Source organism: Indicator indicator, chromosome 4, assembly GCF_027791375.1.
Source record: "Indicator indicator isolate 239-I01 chromosome 4, UM_Iind_1.1, whole genome shotgun sequence".
Taxonomy (NCBI): Eukaryota; Metazoa; Chordata; class Aves; order Piciformes; family Indicatoridae; genus Indicator; species Indicator indicator.
The window spans coordinates 11776208-11796403 of record NC_072013.1 but is presented as its reverse complement, the minus strand read 5'-3'; the positions used below and the strand labels follow the sequence as shown (position 1 = coordinate 11796403).

Here is a 20196-nt window from a genome sequence, read left to right as displayed (position 1 = left end):
TTGGAATGATACTTCTTCTTTTAAATAGTAATAACCTGTACATATTTAATAAAATTTGATATAACGAAGGTCTGGTGTTTGCATAATAAATGATTACTTCACAAGCAGATCTTGCGTGCAGGAAGTTATATGGATGCAGCTCACATGATACCTGAACAAAAAGCACACAGGGTTATAGGGCCTTATCCATCTGTCACTGTTTTTTAATTTATTTAGAAATACTGTCAGTGCTGTCAAACTAAGTAACAAAGACAACAAGTGAGCTACATGACTCTGAAAGAGACTACCATACTGATGTTAGTTTCAAAATACATACACCTATATATGTGTCATTACTTTTTTCTGTGCAAATTAAGTCCTGACAGTTGAGTAATTTATTATTATATTAATTATACCAAGAAAGGCATTTATAGCTTTACCTGGTTTAGAACCTAACAATTAACCGTCTTTTTCTGAGAAATAAGTTGTATTTGACCATACCTTTGCAGAATTCTAGTATAAAAGGTTTTCAAGCTTTTAACTGTGGATAATTAACTAATAATAACTGCATTGTATAGATTACACTCAAAATGCAAAATAAAAGATAATTCAACACCTGAGATACCACAGTAAGGTCACCCAGTACATGTAAATTCATATAAGAAAACCAGAGTCAGCCAACACTAAGAAAATCAGCATTTTAACTTCTAACATTAATTAACATATCTCAACTGTATCTAAGCACTCAGGTATCAGGAAACATCATGACTCTTCCAAAACAGATAAGGTGAAATGAGATAGGTCTAGAATGAAAAGGCTTGTTCAATAATATTAAAATGCAGTAGAACATGCCAAATATGACAATTTGGAGGTCGTAACTAAGGAAGCTTTTCAGAGTTTGCTCCTTACTGAAACCAAAAATAGTTGAAAGTGATGAGCTTCTTACAGCCCCAAGTTCTCCAAATTCTATCGAAACCTACACTAACAATCTCAGCGTGGAAGCGCAAAGCATGGTGATATCACTGGGTACAGTGTTTCCTTGGAGCCAAACAGAATTGACCTTGGAGCCAAAAAGAATGAAAATCCTGCTTTAAAAAAGTCACACTGTACTACTTCCCAATTCTTCTTCCCAGATCAAGAACACGATAAATACATCAATCCATGATAGAAATAATGTATAGTTAAAAGCAGATGAAGGCTTCCAAACTTTCTCTACCCATGACAAGATTAAGAATAGAAATTATCTTTCAATCTTACAAAAAAAAAAAAAATCTTGCAATCCAACTGTTCTTTGAGTATCATTTATATTCTCCTTATCAATTTTTTTTTTATTCAATTAGGGTTAGAATATGACAAAGCTATAAAATAATTTAAGAAGAGACTTTGTTTCCAAAATTGTACTGGAAGTATTTATTTCCTGTAGGACACAATTTAATACTCACTAAATTAGACTCATATAAATTGCATCAGCACTCATGCTGCAATTTCAAGATGGAAGCTGAAGACACTGAAAGCAGCCCTCAGGAGACTAGGACACCACTCAACACTGACACAATTAGGGTTTCTTTGATGCTGCGATAGAAACTCAGGATTTTTCTGCTTGTTGGTGCTGCTGCTGATTCTCCACTGCTGGCTGGCTGCTAGAAACAGATAAAAGACATTTGCCCTCATCAGACTTGAAGACTTGATACTCAAGAAAACTAGAGGATTGATTTATCTCTTCATAAAAATAACTTTATCAAAAACACAGCTTGGAAAGCAGAACTGATCATTCTCTGACACTATAATCTGGAAGAGAAGGACCATTTCCTCTTGCAGGAAAACTATGATGAGTGCAAAAAGCTAACTGGTCAGCTAATTGTGGAGATGTTTAGGGTATCACAAAAGCCGTTTCAAGCTTGTCAAAACAGACTTCTTAGATCTCAGAGGTCTAGTTTTCCATTTTCCTAGCAAGTCTTGCATAGACAACAAATGGGCACTGGAGAAATAACAGAAAATTAAAATAAACATTCAGACAGAAATAACAAGAATCCTTATAAGAGTGATTCGAGCACTGTGCATTACTGTAAAATACTATTTTAGAGCAGCTACTTGCACTTGAAGAATTTGCAATTTACACTGCTTTTGGCCACAAGTAACATGGAAATAGAAGAATCTGAGGAAAGATACTTATGAGGACAGTATCATTTATAATTAAAACATTTTTTAAAATACTATTCAATATACTTTAACAAGTAGGTTTAGTATTATATTTATCTCCAAAGTTGAAGTCTTTTTTCTCTTCCTCTCGTTAATACTTCAAAATACTGTTTCTAAAAATATTCACTCCCCATCTGTTTCTGAGGAAGTTTTTCCTCTGGGCCATGAAGACTCTGAATAATCATATGCTGCAGCTGTGAAGGAGACCAACCGATGATGCTTCTCTGCCACAGCACCATTTGTATCCCACCCAGTCAAATTGGTCTGAATGGTAAGCTGTCTAATCAAGCTGAATTAATTGCCATTCAGTTGCACATGCAAGCAGGAACTCTTTGGCTGTTTTAGAGAAAAAATACCAAAATTAATGTGACAAAAATCACTGTTTCAGGAGAAATCCAGAGAAGCAAGCACTCCATTTTCTCTAAAAGTGGCTGAGTACCAGACTACCTGACATGCTGGAGAAAAGCAGGTCAGGTTATCAACTGGAGCCATGACCCATGGTTAACGCAAGGTTATTGGAACATTTTGTGGCCCACTGCTGTTGGAGATCATCAATCCCCTTCAAAGCAAGCATTCACACTACAGCTGGACATTCAACTTACATATGGCCATTGCAGCCTGTTTTAAGAAAAAAAAAAAAAAAAAAAAGACCACCATTATTAGATGCTGACTAGTCCCTAATCAATTCTTGTGGAGAGATACTACTTGAAAAAATATGGCTTATCTAAATCCTAAACACTGAACTTCCTAAAGTATTTTAGATTCCCTTCAGCCATACATCAGAGATGTAGAAGGCAGAAGAATTTCACTGTTGTACTCAGGGACAATCTGCTTATAATAATTTACAGAGATAGCATGTATTTTTTAAATTTTACCCAATCACAGAGAGTTTTAGACATTCCTAGATCTAAGCTTATACTCGCCTACATTGGATTAAGCCACAGTTAAAAGCGATGTCATTTGTTTTTGTTTGACAGTCCACATTTACCAAGCTCCCAAAGTTCCTGAAAAAAACATATATACATATCCTATTATATTTGCTGGGTTTTTTGTTTCCTCCTTCATTAAATAGTTCCATAGCCTCATCACAAGATTCTTACACTGCCGAAGTCCTATAATCTGTATTTGTCTTAATTTTTAATTACAACAGGGCTTCTGCCCTGTATTTTGCCAGGTTTTTTTTGCTTCAGTAAACATTCTGCCTCAGCTTGCCTTTTCTATTTGTATCCCTTAATCTCTTTTTCTTTCTTCCATTTCCTTCTAGGTTTTTAACTCCCTCATTCAAATCTCCACATTAAAAAGTCACTTCATAACCATTAAGCTGAATTCAAACTATAGTGTCAGCTTCGTTACGCATACATGTATCATATGATATTCAATTCAATTTACTCAATTTCTCTAATTTTGCTTATACTCTAACTGCATATTGTAATTGATAGTAGAGACTATCACAGGTGACAATACAACAAGTACTGTTTTCTTCAACAAAGCCCCCAACAGTATCTTCTCCAGGGGAATCACATTCTTTGTATTTAAAATGTATGGATTACTGACAGAAAAGGCTGGTAAGATACAGGCAACAGAACTCTGTGGGTACCCTTTCCATTTATTTCTTGCTGTCTCACCACCTTTTTGTCATTCTAAGCAAAACTCAAACCAGATTTACATAATTTTGCATACTCATATATCTAAAACACTAAAAATATAAAGCTTGTAAAAAAGAAAACTACTGTAACAAACCCACTAATCTCATGCAACAGTCAAGTAAACAAGGAGTTTTTCTATTTGAATTAATTGTGACACAGCTAAAACTTCACCAAGTTTCACCTTTCCTAACAAATTTACATGTTGCAGTTCAGCTGATTCAGGTGAGCTGGAACTATTGGGGAGGTCACCAGAGTCCTATTCCAAGAGCAGGAGAATGTCAACTTCTTCCAAAGAACTTGAAAACAGCAGTAAGCTGCAGATACTCTTTCTTATTTTCTCACTTAGAACACATCTGTGTCTGCTTTAGCCAACATTAGTTCCTTTCACAACACCTCACATCAACACACAGGATCACAGAGTAAGGTAGGTTGGAAGGAACCTTTGGACGTCACCTCATTTAACCTCCTACTCAAAGCAGGCCAATCGCATCAGTTTTCTCAAAGCGAGTTTCTTTTCATTCTCTGTTTCTTTCCATTCTCTCCACTCAGACAGCCACATCCCCCTTCTTCATGCCTCCAGTTCCCCACAGTGTTACTTTTTACTACTGGGGAGCCAAAGCAGTACGTGAGAATGAGCAGAGCTGTAAATGGACAGGAGGAGAATGAGGATGTGGTAGAGCAGATAAGGTTTAGCAGGAGGTGGTGGAGAAGAAGGAAGGGCGGGAGGAGGTGTTGGGGAGACCAAGGTTATGCAAAGGATTGGGGAAGCGGCTTTGTGGTAGGAAGGAACGCAGTTTCTGTGCTTTAAGGGCTCCCTCTGAGCTTTTGTTTTAACTCCTCAGCAGAAGAGGAGCAGCTCTCTTGATATGAGAAACCCTTTGACCACTGGCACTGTTGTGTAGAACGCTCTGATGCCCCTGCCTTATGCAAAGTGAAGAATGTTTGGGTGCTGAGCTGAGCATTTGCCTATACAAATCAGTTTGGGTTTAGCTAACTAATTTTCTGAGTTTTGCGTGTTTGCTTTTAGAAACTTAATTCTAGAACTCTTGTTTAGACACCTTTTCTCAGTCACCAACACCCTGTACTTTGTTCCTTTTTCAGCCAGTCCCAGCTATTCACTCCCAGCTCTTCCCTCAGCTTTTCTCTGTCTCAAGAGACTCAGCCACCAGGCATCTCCATATTTAGTAGATGCCAGTTGTTTTTTTTTCCACAATGTCAGGTTTCAACTTTTGGCCAGCTAGGCTTATTTCTTCCTCTCAGACCAAATTTTCTCACAGGTGCCTCCAGTCAGCTTCTTCTTCACACACAAGGTTCTCAGTTCCAATATATTTGTTCAGCCATTTATAGTTTTCCCATCCCACATCCTCTTACAGTTTCAATCTTATCATCTACTGACTCCTAGTTCTCTTCCCTCCCTCCCATTTGTACCCCTGCTCCCCATTCAACATTCTTGTCCTTTGAGGATCTATTTCAAATCCCTCCCACAACCTGAGGCTTCAATTTTCTTCTCCCCACCCCTACCTTTCAATCACATATTTTTATATCCTTGTTCCCTTGTGTTTGGTGTTCCCTTCTCTGTCTGAAGGTCCAATTCTTAGCCTCCTACAACTCTTCTCTTAATTTTGTATGCACCTGAGGGAGGATGCTGTCTGAAGCACAGAATACACACGTGCTATTTGCTCTTAGTTCAAGTGTATGGACTCAGCAAAAGACTGAACATCAGCACAGAGGTAACTGTAGACATAATTCTGCTGTCCCCAACACTGGACCCATCTAACACAGTCAAAACTTCCTCAGAAGATAAAATCTAGGAAGTTCTCACTGAGAATATGCAGACTGCATTTAATTCTGTAGTCTAGAATCTGGAACAACTCAGGCTGGTTATCGTGAATCCAGTTGAAAGTACATCCCTGAAATCAAAACAAGTTAACGATAGGTGTCCAGAAGCATCTCAAATATGGGATGTGAAGTGTAGGGATACAAAATGGCTCTGGAGATGGAAGCTCAAATAAGGAGGTTCAGTCTCACCCACAGCTCAAAAGCCGTTGTAAACTCAAGTTTGGTCAGTGAGGCCAAGTGTCTTTTCACCACACACTCCCTGAGCTCTATGTTTCTAAAGCATAAATGAAATAGTCTGACTGGGTTTGAGGGTGCAGCCTTCTGTGGATGATTTGCTGTTGCCTTGTGCTCTGCACCAAGCCAGCTCAGCTATCCCACTATTCACACCAGGAAATCTGCAGACTCTGGAAGTTGCTGAGAGTCAATTATCCTACCTTGTCCTCAGAAACGGCTGAATCACAGAGAAGGTGATATTTTCACAGAACAAGACTAAGAGGTGAATAGGTAAATAAATGGAGATAAAGACAGGAAATCAAACAGCATGACAGGAACTAAAGCACATAAAAAAGCCCTAAGTAAAAGAGTGATATATAGATTTTTCCACCAGGATAGCTTGGACAAAGTCATAACCATCTAAAACCATAGTCTTTTGGTAGGAAGTTGGATAGTCTTACTAGAAGGAGGTGCTGCTAACTTTGTCTCTAAATGATAAACCCTTGGGTTTCTCTACACAAGCGAAGCTGCAACTATCCAAACTCAGGAAGACACATGACACGGCTTGGCACAGCAGGCCACCTACCATTTTTGAAACTGACTTTGAACTACATGATGAAAGCCACTGTCTGAGGCACAGAACAATGATTTAAGACTTGCAAGATAATTCCTCTGACAATGAAGGACACCCTTGTTGTTCTCATCCACTTTTTTAGCAAAGCCCCAGACAACATTTATTACAAGTTGCTTCACTTCAGTGTGCTTGTAGGTGTTTCACCTGAATATTAGATGAAGCGTCATACACTTTCTGAAACACTGTCTAGTGTTGTGGTGCATGGGGTAAGTGGTTATCACAGTCAACTACACATCTGCTTCAGGCCAGCTGAGCCATCTTGTACATGTATGGCATTTGCATAGTAGTTTTGTTATTAAAAGTGGCCACATAAATAGATAAATATAATGTAGAAAACGCTGGGGAAACAAAAAAAAAAATTACAGTTACAGCAATGCTGCCACCTGGTAACCAGAAGCATAATAGCAGAGAACACATTTATTTTGCTCTGTCCTGAACATGCAGACACTGTTTTAAATAACATTTAAGATCACAAAACCTGCAAAAATGTAACAGGAATAGGACTTTTTCCCTGCATTAGATTAAATCATTCTTGTGGTTCAATTTTGTTTTAAGCAAGAAGGAATTCATGCCCTTGCCAGATTAGATTAAACTTGATTCTGAATCCTCCAGGATTCAGCATGTGATCTGTGGAGAAAAAACAGCCACAGGACTGACATACCACAGTACCTGAATTAAATATGCCTGATTTTGAGAATACAATTAGTCAGAATTAAGTCCATGTTTAAAGTTATTCATGTTTTCCAGTAGCTTTCTGAATGAAAGTCATACCACTAAATATTTACAGGAAAAATTAAATCTACAGTGAGAAAGACCAAATAAACAAAATTAAATCCTGAAAAAGAGATCCAAAGAAAGTTGTCAGATGTCATCATAGGTGGAAAAATTAAAGGGAAAATGCTACAACCACACTAAATAAGGAATGTTTAATATTTAATCAGAGAAAAAGCCCCAAGCATATGTAGGTTGGGAAACATGAAATGCTTTGGGAAAAAGCTCCCAAGCACTGATGAGAGAGTCCATAATTCTTCAAGCCTAAACCAGTTTCTAAGTATCTTCGATAAATAAGCAGGAGAGAGCGCAAAATGCAATAAACTTATTTACATGATACCAGCAAGCATTGCTGGGATAAACTCCTGCATGCTGCACTCCCTACAATCTTCAGTAGTCTAGTGACAGATTTTTCATATGGTGGGACTCAAGCCCTTTGAAAAATTTCAGGCCAAAGAAAGTAACTGAAATTTCCCAACTCTCAGTGAAAAGCCTCCAGCAGAAGGTAGCAGGTCAAAAAACACACCATGTTAACAGAGGTAATGGAAAATGTATATGGAAATGGTCATAAAGTCATAGAATGGTCTAGGTTGGAAGGGACCTCCAAAGTCATCTAGTCCAACCGCCTCTGCAGTAAGCAGATCAACTAGATCAGGTTGCCCAGGGCCCTGTCAAGCCTCACCTTGAATATCTCCAGGGATGGGGCCTCAACCACCTCCCTGGGCAACCTGTTCCAGTGTTCCACGACCCTCATGGTAAAGAACTTGTCACATCCTGCCCATCTTTCTCACACGTAAGTAAAAAAACTTCTTCAGGGAAATATTTGGCCCAAAATGTGGAGAGGCAGCAGCAGTCATGCTCACATGTTCACATTTGTCCTACCAGTCTGCCCAGAGAATCAGATGTGAAAGACAGACACCAGGTACAGTGACTGATGGGCTGGCTGCATGCCCACTCGTCTATTCTGAGCTCTCTGCAAAAAGTAGAAATCCTTCAGACTGAAATTTGTACAGGATAGTAAAACTGGAAAAACTGAAAATCACAAGGTTTTAAAAATATTTTTTTCAATACTAGTGGTAGGTGAAATGTGCTATATGCATGGCCTAGAGTTTCTCTGATACAGCTCCAAACTCAAAGGAAACAGATGAAAGTGACAGGAAGTGGATATACCACCAAGTTAATAAAGGGACAAATGCCTACAGTTATTATTTTGACATATACTACATGTATAAATAAATAAGAAACAATGACTGGAGTGTGAAATGGCAATACCAGAGTAATTTTCTAGTGAGATTTCCCCCAGATTTTTTCTATATCATTAAGCAAAATTAAAACTTCTATGGGTATCAGATAAAACCTTGGAACTATTTTTTAAATGGTATGTAAAACAATAATCCCCTCCCCCTTGCTAGTTTTCAAGAAATATATGCTGTGTATCAAGTGGGTGGAGGAGAAGGGAGGACTTAAACTGTTTAAGTAATGTCATGCTTTCTAACTGTGAATGCAAAAGTCAGTAATGTCCAAGTGTCTCTGAAGAAGAAAGTTCTTTCCTGAAGCTTCACATTTAGTTCCACAACCACAATCTTTGGTAGAAGAGGACTGTCCAGTTTGGACCCAGTTGTAACAATAGCAAGGACTGAAATAGGTATCAAGAATGCAAGCAGATACAGACTTAGAGCAAATACAGAACCAGCATACAGGAGGTGCCACAATCAGATCTAGTTTGCTCCATGTGCTGTAAACATGGCAGTGTAGGAATTCTTAATGCAATGCATACACAAAGCTGAAAAAGTACTGCACATGTACAACACCAGATTGTGCTCTGTTTTGTACCAACAGATCTGTGGTAGCCACTCTTGGGTGGATTGAGCTCTCTGGCTCCTGGAACTTGGCTATATTTATCCTGGCTGATGTAGCCTGTTAAGTGCCTCCTGCCTGTTGATAAGGTGCCATAGTTGACAACAGTCAGGGATCAAGGGGGAGGAGCGGGATGGGGGCTTCCAACAAGTGTTTCTTTAGGGGTCTCACAAGCTCTTCAGTCTCATTTCTGTTTAGCTTGAACCCTGCTCTCTAGATACAACTGGGAGCTTCACCAGAAACAAAGTGAAGATGCCAGAGCCTGCAAAGAAAACAGGTAAGGATCACAACAGACAGACAAAAATCTAAGAACAGCTTGACAGAGAAAAATGTGAGTAGGTTTTGTATGCACAAGAAATCAAATACTGCGTGGAAAAAAAAAAAAAACAAACCAAAAACATAAGAGAGAAAAAATAGATGATACTTCATGAAGTTTTAAGAGAGGTTGATTGATCTTGCAGAGAAATCAGTAACTAGTCTGGCAACTATCAGCTACGGAATTTTCTCAAGAGACTTCAGATGAGGAAAGAATAGAGGTGAATCACATTTAATTCTCATATTTTTTCATTTCTGATTTCCTTTCCCAGTCATTTTTAGGACCCTGAAAACAGCTTGTAGTCTCTCTCTTGTGCAGTCGGGCAGTATAAATCTCTGCTGGTTTTGTTTTGCGGTTTTTCCCTGATACTTTTGAGGAAGTGTAAGCAGCAAATGTTGATATTTGTTTTTAGTGAAATCTCTGTGAAAATGAAAACAAATGGTTTCTGATTCAGAGCTTATCCTTTCTTTCTAGTTATTCCAGCCAGTGACAGAAGAGCTCTATGAAAAAAAGAACATACTGTAGTGTAAAGAATATGTGTATTTCTTTTCACTCACCCTCCTCCATCCTTTCCCCTGAGCCAGAAGATAACTAGCCATTTTCAGAAAGCCAAGGTCACAGAGCTCAGTGCAAGTCCTGCCCCACTAGTAAAACATCAGGAAAATATTTCAGATTTAGGAAAGTTCAAATTTAGAATTGACGAATAAGGAACCACTCAGAGGCTGCCCATATAGGAAAGAAGGGAAGACCTAGGATGGGGTGTAAGATGCAATGAATCTGTTTGTCTGAGGAGGAAGAAAAGGGCCTGGGAAGCAGAAGCAGGGACAGTTTAGCTTCAGGATACCTGTGTGTCGGTAGAGGAAGATCTTTCAACAACACTTTGTATCCACAATTAGGTTTGGAAAAAAAAGTCAAAAGCTGAAGTTATGATTGTTTAAAAAGTGTGCACATAATCTGATACACAGGGCTGGAGAAAACTGTTCTAAATGTATGATTCTTCTCTTCCACAGCTCTCACTTCACTGAAACCAGTGCATACCCAAAATCATTACTACCTGAATGCATATCACAAGGTGCCTGTTTTTTTTAATACCATATAATTTCCAGAATTAGTAATAGCTGCTGATACTTATTAATGCAGCAGGCTTTCATGTTTTGCAAAGACTGAATGGGCATCAGTCAATGGGAAAATCTCCTCTAGTTATCACAACAAAAGAAGAACTTTAGAAGAACTTGCATTTTGGCCAAAATATTTGGAACTGACCAATGCCAAAGGAGAGCACAAATCCAGCCTGTGTTTCTCATAAGAAATGCAAAACACTAAAGCATGATTAAATCCAAGATGCTTTGCACTCCTTTTATATGATAACTCTAAATCAACAGTAGTATCACAATCCTTCAATTGTATCACAACTAGAACATAATTTGGTGTTCTTAAAGCTGCAATTCTGAAATCAGGTGGAAGTAGAATTATATATAAAAAAAAGTATAACAGACCTTGTAATTCTGGACAAAACTTTGAAAAGATAATCTGTACAGGTTCAGCAATCACCCCCAAAATAAGACACTCACAATCATATTCTGTTTTTAAAATAACATAATTTCTGAAATTTATTGAAATGTCTAATATTCATAATTGACAATGCTGGCAAAAAGAAATAGAGTAGGCAAAATTTGCCAGTGTGATCACCTAGGCACTGGGACATTTGATTTCTAATGCTTTAACTGCCTTTAAATTAACGGTTTTATTCTCTGTGGATGAGAAGTAATTTATCTGTTTGTGAAGATGCCCACTTTTGCTAGCTAATGGTGAAGAGAAATTCTATTTCAGCTTATTTCTCCAAAGAAATCTAACAGATGTCTAACATCACCAGTTCTACTCTATCCTTATGAACAAACCAGCCTAAACACTGTAATTATCACAGCAGGGGGAGGAAAAGCTCCTATTACCCATTCTGATGGAGGCAGAACTAGTCACATGCCCCACAACTTCTAAAGGGAATCTTTTCATGCTCCCAAGAGACACTAATCCCTTTGGTTTTTTATTTCATGTTGTTTATATAGTTCAAGCCATTTCAAGATGGGATAATGTTGAGCATGATCTCAGGAAGGCTGAATATTCACCTAACAATACATCCAAAGGAAAATGCCTCAAGCCAGAGAACTATCAGAGATATTCTCCCTGTATCTGCTGTGTAAACATGTAAAAAACCAAACAAATAAGCAAAATGCCACAAAACCTGCAACAGATCAGTATATTTTCCAAAAGACATTCTTTTACTTTAAACTGTTCAACTAAAATACTGCAGGATAAGGCACTGCCCTATTTATTTACAGAATACCAAAAGAACTGTCAGAGCTTTCCAGAAAATCTAGACACTCCCCAAGAGCAGCAGAAGACCTGTAGCAATTTAGAGCAAACAATCAAACATTGGATAGCATCACTTTTTGCAGGGTTCTGTTGCAGAAATTTTATATTCTTCTCCCTTTAAATTCTACATCTCATAATTATTTAATCTCTGCTCACAGGCTCGCTATTCAGAAAGTTTTCACCTTTTTTTGTTATTGTTGTAAAAATTCAGAAAGGCTAAAAAACCCCATCTACTTCCCTAACAACAATTTGTGACATTAAGAGGAAACACCAAATGTAGTACATAAACGGGACTTTGTGGGAAATGTGTGTATTACTATATCTGGAAAAGAAGAAGTCTGGTGTTACCTTCTCTGAAAATTAGCTAATTTTTATTCTTGTATTTTATAGATTGAAGAGTCTAGATTTCACAGTTCAGGTTAGGAAATTTTATCAAGGGTTTATAAATAACTTGGCTTCTAAGTACACAGAGGCTTTTGGCATTAGGAATAAAAATCAGTGTTGCATAATGAAGAGTAGAATGAAGAATTTTAGTTTGACTCTAAACTCATTGTTTAACATTTGCAAGCACCTAGCACAATTAAGTCCTGCTTCGTGATAGTGAAATGTGTACTACAATAATACAAACCAAATTATAGTAATTCATATAGATCTATTTTCTTCCTTTGTTAAGATTCAAAGCAAGTTGGATATTAGTATCCCCATTATACAGCAAGTATTATGGATGGATAGAGAGAGGTGAGTCTGCTTAGTGGAACTATTCCTTGCCTGTTGCTCATGTTACCGGAATTTACAATCTCAGCTGCTGAAGTAGGCAAGGAATGATAAGACTGAGTAGTTCAATAGCTTTTGGATCACAGAATGATTAAGCTTGTAATTGCAAGCAGCCACTTAGGTCCTGACTGAGGAATGTGCAGCATCTTTATATAGTTCCTCTGCAAGAAATTTACAAGCTCCATTACTGCTTAACTGCAGTTTAGCTTTTAACTCAATGGGGGGCTAAATGATATAAAAGGAAAACTAGATGCCAACTACTAAAGCAAAGATAAATTTTCAACATGAAGCTTTAACACATCAAGGAATTCCGAAAGCCACCACTTTGAAAGCAGTATGAAATAAAATAAAAACAAACAAAACCAAAAACCAAACCCCAAACCAAACAGGACAATGGCTCTCCTCTATCATTCTATCTAAAACCACTCTTGAGAAATCCACACTTCTTACTCACTTTCATTTCACACAGTCCATACATTGAAATTCAGTGATTTTTAGGAAAAGATTTTCACCTAATGCTCATTTTTAACAAGCCAATTATTTAGAGATCATGGCTTGGAACTGAAATTATTCCAGTTATTTAAACATTATTTTAACACACATCTCATTCCTTTTCTGACAACAACCAAATAGGAATGACTCTTTTAGCTTCTAATGATAACTTTTATTAGGGATACAATGGTAATCAGTAGCTACATACCAATAATTTGATCCTGTTCAAAGATGACAGAAAAACCATCACTGCCTTAAAACACTTAGGAAATAAAAGCCCAGTCAACAGATACATAGTTCACTAAGAAAGCAACCTGGATAGTAGCTTAGCCATTATCTGTATTTTCAAATAGAAGAGTAGGAAGAATTTTTAAAGCAGAATAGTAAACTGACTGATGGTGATGTTAGATTGCTTCAAAGCAGGTCAGAAAGCAAGGGAGAAAGCATGAAGGTGCTAGTATTAAGATAATAAATGGCAGCAGTAGGAAAGAAGAACATTAGTTCTATTATTTTTATTTAGGTGAAAAGTGAAGGAAAATGCTTTTGGAACTTAGTATTATTTAATTCTAGTTTACTTTGGCCTAAAGCAAATTATTTCCTTAGCCTTCTGATTGAAAGACTTATTATTAAATTCTTGCAATCAAAATGCAATCAAAATGCAATCTGATCATGGACCTCCAAACAGAGGTTTTTATTACTATTTAATGAAGCTGCTGTATTTAACATACAGCATAACATAACTGCATGGCTGATGTGTACCTCTTCAGGTGTTACAAGACGCTTAAAGGACAGGTGCTGCATGCAAGGTCTGGCAGCAGAAGCATTAGCTACCAAAAAGTTTTCAGTAACACTACTGCAGACAACACACAGCCTGCTCTCCTCTTCTGCCTGGGGTAGAAATTTGCGATTTTACACTACTCAGAAGTTACTTTGTGTTATGGAAGCTAGAATTGATTAGGAAGGTCTGGTGATGTGCTGAAAAATGGGTTAGTACTAAGTGGCTCTAGCCTTAATTTAATTAGCTCCATCTTTCTCTTTTCCCCCCCACAATTCCAGTTCCATCCCCACAAACACACACAGCCCCTATCACCCTTCTATTTAATAATGCCTGTCATCATCAGCATTGGTAACTCACAGATCTCTCCCCTCTTTCCAGAACTGCTTCAGTATGTTATTACCAACGTCCCCTTCCTCTCCTCTCCTGCGAGGTCGGTTAGCATTTACTGGGAAGCAGAGAGTTAACAAAGTGGGCAGCAGAGGACATGAGCAACCTAGTCATCAGGTGTCCCAGTCCAATGGCTCCTAAGTTCATGTTCTGTGGAACCCTGGATAAGCATGATAGTGCCTGAGATCTGTCAGTGCTTGACAAGCACAAGAGCTGTAAGACATTCCACAAAATCACATGAGAGGTGTCACAGCCATTGGGTTTTCCACAGCCCTGATAGTGGTGGTCCTATCCAAGAGTGGGTTTTGAGTATGGTATGGATATATGGAGCACAGAGGGGTGTATCTGGGTAGAAGCCAAAGCTTGAAGTGAGGCTGCCAAATGGGGAATGTGTTTCTGATAAAAGCAGTCAAAAGTGAGGCTCTCAGGACAGAAGAAATTTTCAATGGTGGTGTTTAGGAACAGTCCTAACAAGGAAATAGCTTGGTTAGACACGGTGTAACTCTGTGAGAAAAAAAAAAAGAATCTGCTGGTGAACTTTGATTTAAAGTAGCAGTCACAAAGGAGACCAGGAATAGCAGGAATCTCTCACTTCTCTTTCTTCTGTTAAGCAGAAGAAACTGCTTTTTCAACAATGGCATTCTCTTCACACGCTTGTTCAGCAATCTGTCTTCTGCAACGAAGTAATTTCCTGTAAAATCTCCAGCTATTTTTCCTTTGCAAATGTGAAGAGTGAAAGGGAATACAGATGAATATGGAGACTACTTTGAACACTCACCCACTGATTCTGAATCTCAAGTGCAGCAAAATGACTCTCTTAAGTGTCTCCTGTACCTGTGAAAAAGCACGTTCTCAACAACTGCTCTTGCAGGGTTAATATTCAGATGGGAGTTTTTGGGCTTTTCCACTCTTTGCTTTATTGGAAGTATTCATAATTATTTTAAGTTTGAACTGAAACGAGTCCATTGGCAGAAGAGCAGGAGAAAAAAGAAACAAGAAGACTTGTAAACTTCTACACATTTTTAGATTTCCCAAAAGTCAGAAATATTATGTGGTGGTGGAGATTTCTCACTGTGCATGTAGTTCTGGCCAGCCACTTTTTTTTTTGTTGTTGTTGTTGTTATTGTTGAGTCATCTACAATAAATGTAATAAGCCTAATAACTTTGCAGGGTGTGCAGCATATCAGAGAGTTATTTCCAAGTATGCATGTCTTGAAACTCTGCCATTTGTAGGCTGGAACCCTTACAGGTCACACTGCTATTAAGTAATTAATATATTTAAAGATCCTTTTGTGCCTAAATAGAAGAGTGATGATGATAGTGTTCAGAGACAAAGAACATGCCTCTTAGCTGCTTCATCTCTAGCGTCACATGGAGAGGAGCCAGCTAATAGATATTTTAGGAGTGGGTTCAAGCACCGGACTGGATCCCCACCATGCAATAGCCTGGCCACCTCTATATATCTTTTGAATTCTGTACATCAAACCTGCTGCCTACAACAACTCTTTTGCAAATTATTCAAAGTATACTCTGCTCTTTTGCTTACTGCAGTACAATAATGTAACAAAAGATGTGCAGCTGAAAACAGGCATTTGAGTACTACACTACAGTACAGAGCCCTATATTCTGAATAGTATATTCTGTTTAAAAACAATTACAGTTAAAGAGCAGTTGCAGGCCTGACGTTAGGGAATAAAAACAATGCAGGGACGTTCTACTCCCAGAGGAAAAGTGGAACATTTTTATCTTAACATGAAATAAATGCAGGCAGAACACAACAGATCAGCCAAGGCTTCTATAGGCTCAGTGCAAACCAAAAACTGTTTTTTCATCAAATACATAAAATGTGAAGGAAAAGAAATAAGAGAAAAATGTAATTTAGGGTTTTTTTTTAATGTATATCACAAAAAGAGAACAAATACAATACATATTAAATTCTGAAAATATTTATAATTGATACTTTAACTTACCTTTAAGCAGCTTTGAACCCTTTGCAAAATAACATAAGAACTATGACTGTAACCTGTTTCGTTAAAAATATTTCCATGCCATGTTCCTTTCGTTTTTATAAAGCAGAATCAAAAGTTTGAAGCTAATTATAACTATTGTGATGTTCAGAGTTCTTGTTGCTGCTCAAACAGGAAAGCCTCAGGTAATTTGCCAGAGAGGCGACAAATATAATCAAATGTGATATAATTACTAATATATTATAAAAGCCTGGGTATGCAGGGGTAACTGAATAAAAAGATAACATAATGATGCACAAAAAAACCTCTCAGTGCATGAATTAGAATGTTAATTAGTGGCATTTTCATACATGTGTAACATAGCTTGCAGCAATTACCAAGAAGGTAACAGATACCATTATTCATGAGCATTAAAATGAAAACTTCGATTCAAAATGAAGTTGAAGAAATCTAAATAAATAAATCGAAGTAAAGAAATGAGTAAAATAACTGTTGAAATTCTTGTTAACCTTGTTAAAATCTAAGCTTGAGGAAGGATTAGGATACTTACAGACCAAAAACATAACACACTGCTTACATTACAAATTCCTATCTATTGTGCTACTTTGATTACATATGAACTACAACATCATTTGGTTTATGCTTGTTCATCCCATATGTTAATGATTTCATTAACTGTCATTACAGCATCTTAAGTGCTTCTTAACACAGAGGAAATATTTTGATCCACCTTGCAAATAATTAGAAGACTAGTAGCTGTGGCGTGCTATGTAGGCAAGTACATTTGAGTGGAAACAACTGATATTCTATCTGGGATAAAATTACAAGGGCCATCATAGGAACTTGCATCTCTTTCCACTACACTCTTGCCTCAGTCAAAACAGAAGGACTCAAAATGAACTGTGACTTTATTTGTGGCATATTATGACACAGGTTACTGCACAAACTGTAGTTTTGTTGGAGAAACAGATCATGAGCCTGTTTAACAACTGCATTAGGCAACTATTAGAACAGAATTAGTATTAGAGATCCTGACAGGTAAGAATACATATCATGCAATGTCATCATAGCTCAAAACATTCACTTGTGAAATTTCAGAGTGCATTATGTGGGGAAAGAGAGAGGAAGATGGATAGGATAGCAAGATGAGTTTACTATCCACTCCAGTTTATTTCATGACAATATGGAGAAGATACATCATCTCATTCAGAGACAGATCTCTGTAAACTCAAAGACAATTCCATACCTTCTCTGTCAAAAGTGCTGTGATTTATATCTTGCGTTCGCAGATGGGAAAGAAAGGAGACAGCTGCTGCAGCCACAACAGCTGACTACACCAGATATGCCACAATTGCAAAACAGATTTTAGCAAGCCCTCTCTCTTTTTTTAGTTTCTGCATTTACCAAGAAGCCTAAGACAACAGAGGTGACAGCCGGAAGCACAGCTGTGTTTGAAGCAGAGACAGAAAAAGCTGGCATCAAGGTGAAGTGGCAGCGTGCCGGCACTGAAATCACAGAAAGTGAGAAATACATCATCAAGGCAGAAGGAAACAAGCACTCACTGACAATCAATAATGTAGGAAAGGAAGATGATGTGATATATGCTGTAATAGCTGGAAGCTCCAAGGTCAAGTTTGAACTCAAGGTCAAGGAACCAGGTACAATGTTTCCTAAGCAATTCTAACTTCATCAGCATTTCCAGTCCCATGTGCAATAATGAGATCCACAGAAACTGCCCAATTTTAAAACCATGAAATTTCTCTAACAGCAACGCATCTACTTTGTCTAATTAACTGAAGTTAATTATTAAGCTGAGGAATAAATTTCCAGGGCTAAAACACCCATTGCCAGATGTCAGACATTCACACAGTCATGACCACAGAGAAAATCTTAATGCAAGTCTTTAGAATTCTCTGTCAAACTTTTCTGAGTAACTATTGAAAAGCAAAGCAAAGGTTGTCTAACCCGACTGGACCTAAACTAAGATGCCTACATCTTACGGTTGGTAATTTCTGCTTTTAAAAATTATTTTATTTAAATACAAAATTGCAATTGCAACTATTGAGAAATTACAAGCTATGCTCTAATGTGTGTATGTATTCCAAAAAACTGTCCTGAAATCACCTGTCAATAAAAATACATATTTCAGGAGGGACTTGAATACAATCACCAATGTTACTTTCTGTTATTTGTATATCACTTATCCTTTACTATGTCTGTATTCATTAAAGGATCAGCTTAGAAAGACACTGAGTAACTTCCCCAGGTTTTTCCTGGAAAAAACTGTAGAGCCAAATTTTCTGGGATTGTCTTTTGAAAAATGTATGAAGATGCTGAGGACATATAAAATCACTCTTTTTTTTTTTTTTTAAACATTTTGACCTTCCTGATCCCTTTTTCCCTTCCAAAAAGGGAAATGCTTTTATTTTCCATTTTTATTTGGTGAAAAGCCTCAAACTCAGACTATTAGTATCACCTCCTCTTTGCTATCACTGTTTATTCTAGCAACATAATAGTAGTGAGATCATCTGGTCAGATAAAAAGATGCTAATATTTGACAGGAGACAAGAAATTCTGTTCCAGATGCAAAGATGGTACATGACAGGTTATGAGGAATAAGGGAAATCCTGGTATGGATTAGGATAAATTACAGCTGTCAGAGCATATAAAAGTGTGATCCTGCTGACTCTCATCCTGAAAGTAAACAGCTACATTTGATACTAGTCATATTTTTCTCATTTCAGGTTAGTTGGCTGCTGGTAGAGCCTGCTTTAGGCAGAGAGCAAACAAATAACACAGTTGCTGTATTTGGAAATGTAATCATTACCTAAGAGCAATGCACCTCCGATAAGCACACATTGGTGATGGAGACAGCAAGATGCCAAAGGAAAGACAATTTTCCTGTACATGTGATATACTGATGCCTCAAAATAAGCCCTTTCTAAACAGCTACATATTCAAGCTCTGGAAGCTACATTAGTTAGAATAACACCTAGGCTTTTTCCCAGTGAAAACTGAGTGGAAAATTACTTGGACAAGACCTAATGGGAGTCGTTCTAACAACAAAAGTGGTAGAATTTGGTACTTAAGTATTTAAATAATACCAGTTTAAAATCATGCTGTTTTCTTTCAAGGCACACATACAGGTTAGGGTGAAAAGCATGAATTTTCTGAGAGCAGTGTTAACTCATGTTCACAGCTACTGACTTGTTTTTCAGACCTTAACTAAGATTAAATTGTTGACGAGTAAATGGATTACCCATTGATATTTTAACAAATGAATTTTCACTTCTTCATTATTAAAAAAAAAAAACCAACACAGACACCTCCCTTTGTGAGGAGCCACTCAAACAGTCATCACATGGCACAACATCAAAAAAGACATTGCAAATAGCTGGGAAACCACACATGGGACTTGTATGAGAGGCAGATGAGGTCCTTTGGAAGTGGCTCCCTAGCCTAGGTAAAAAAAAAGTAATCCTGCTGCAACTGATCTGTATCCACCTCCCTTCATCCACCCCAACTGCTCACTCCTACTCCCTTTTCATAAATTTCTATCTTCTCCATCATGCCAAATGTGTTTGCCTGAGTTTGTCTGTGTGGTCATGGTTTAATTGAGAGGCCATAAACTTCCATGAGCCAGTGGAAGAAATGATAGATGGACTTTTTAACTCCATAAGTAGCAATGTCTGGAGCTCTTCCCAAGCCACACACAGAAACAGCATTTGGGACACTGTGTTCCAACAGCAAAATTAAACAAAATCTCACACATAAGGAAATTGTTGACAAAAATAGTAACTATATAATTTTTCATTAACTTTTTTATTTAGACCACTGAAGTGAATCAAATAATAGTATTATTCACCAGCTAACAAGTTTCTACACATCAAGACTGCAGAATCTAAAACATCCATTCTAAACTCAGCAAGACATCATCAGTTTTCATTAGGCCTCTTCTTCCAGCGCATCCTCTA

General features: G+C 37.6%; 1 protein-coding gene across 1 annotated transcript in view; it reads left to right on the top strand.

Annotated features, from left to right (window-relative positions):
- The first annotated feature begins 9390 nt into the window (after nucleotides 1–9390).
- Nucleotides 9391–20196, top strand: part of MYBPC3 (myosin binding protein C3) — a 58070-nt gene continuing 47264 nt past the window's right edge. Inside the window, exons 1-2 of the mRNA XM_054400259.1 lie at nucleotides 9391–9415; nucleotides 17614–17880. Coding sequence (XP_054256234.1) covers nucleotides 9391–9415; nucleotides 17614–17880 — 292 coding nt within the window. The remainder of the gene's footprint in view (nucleotides 9416–17613; nucleotides 17881–20196) is intronic.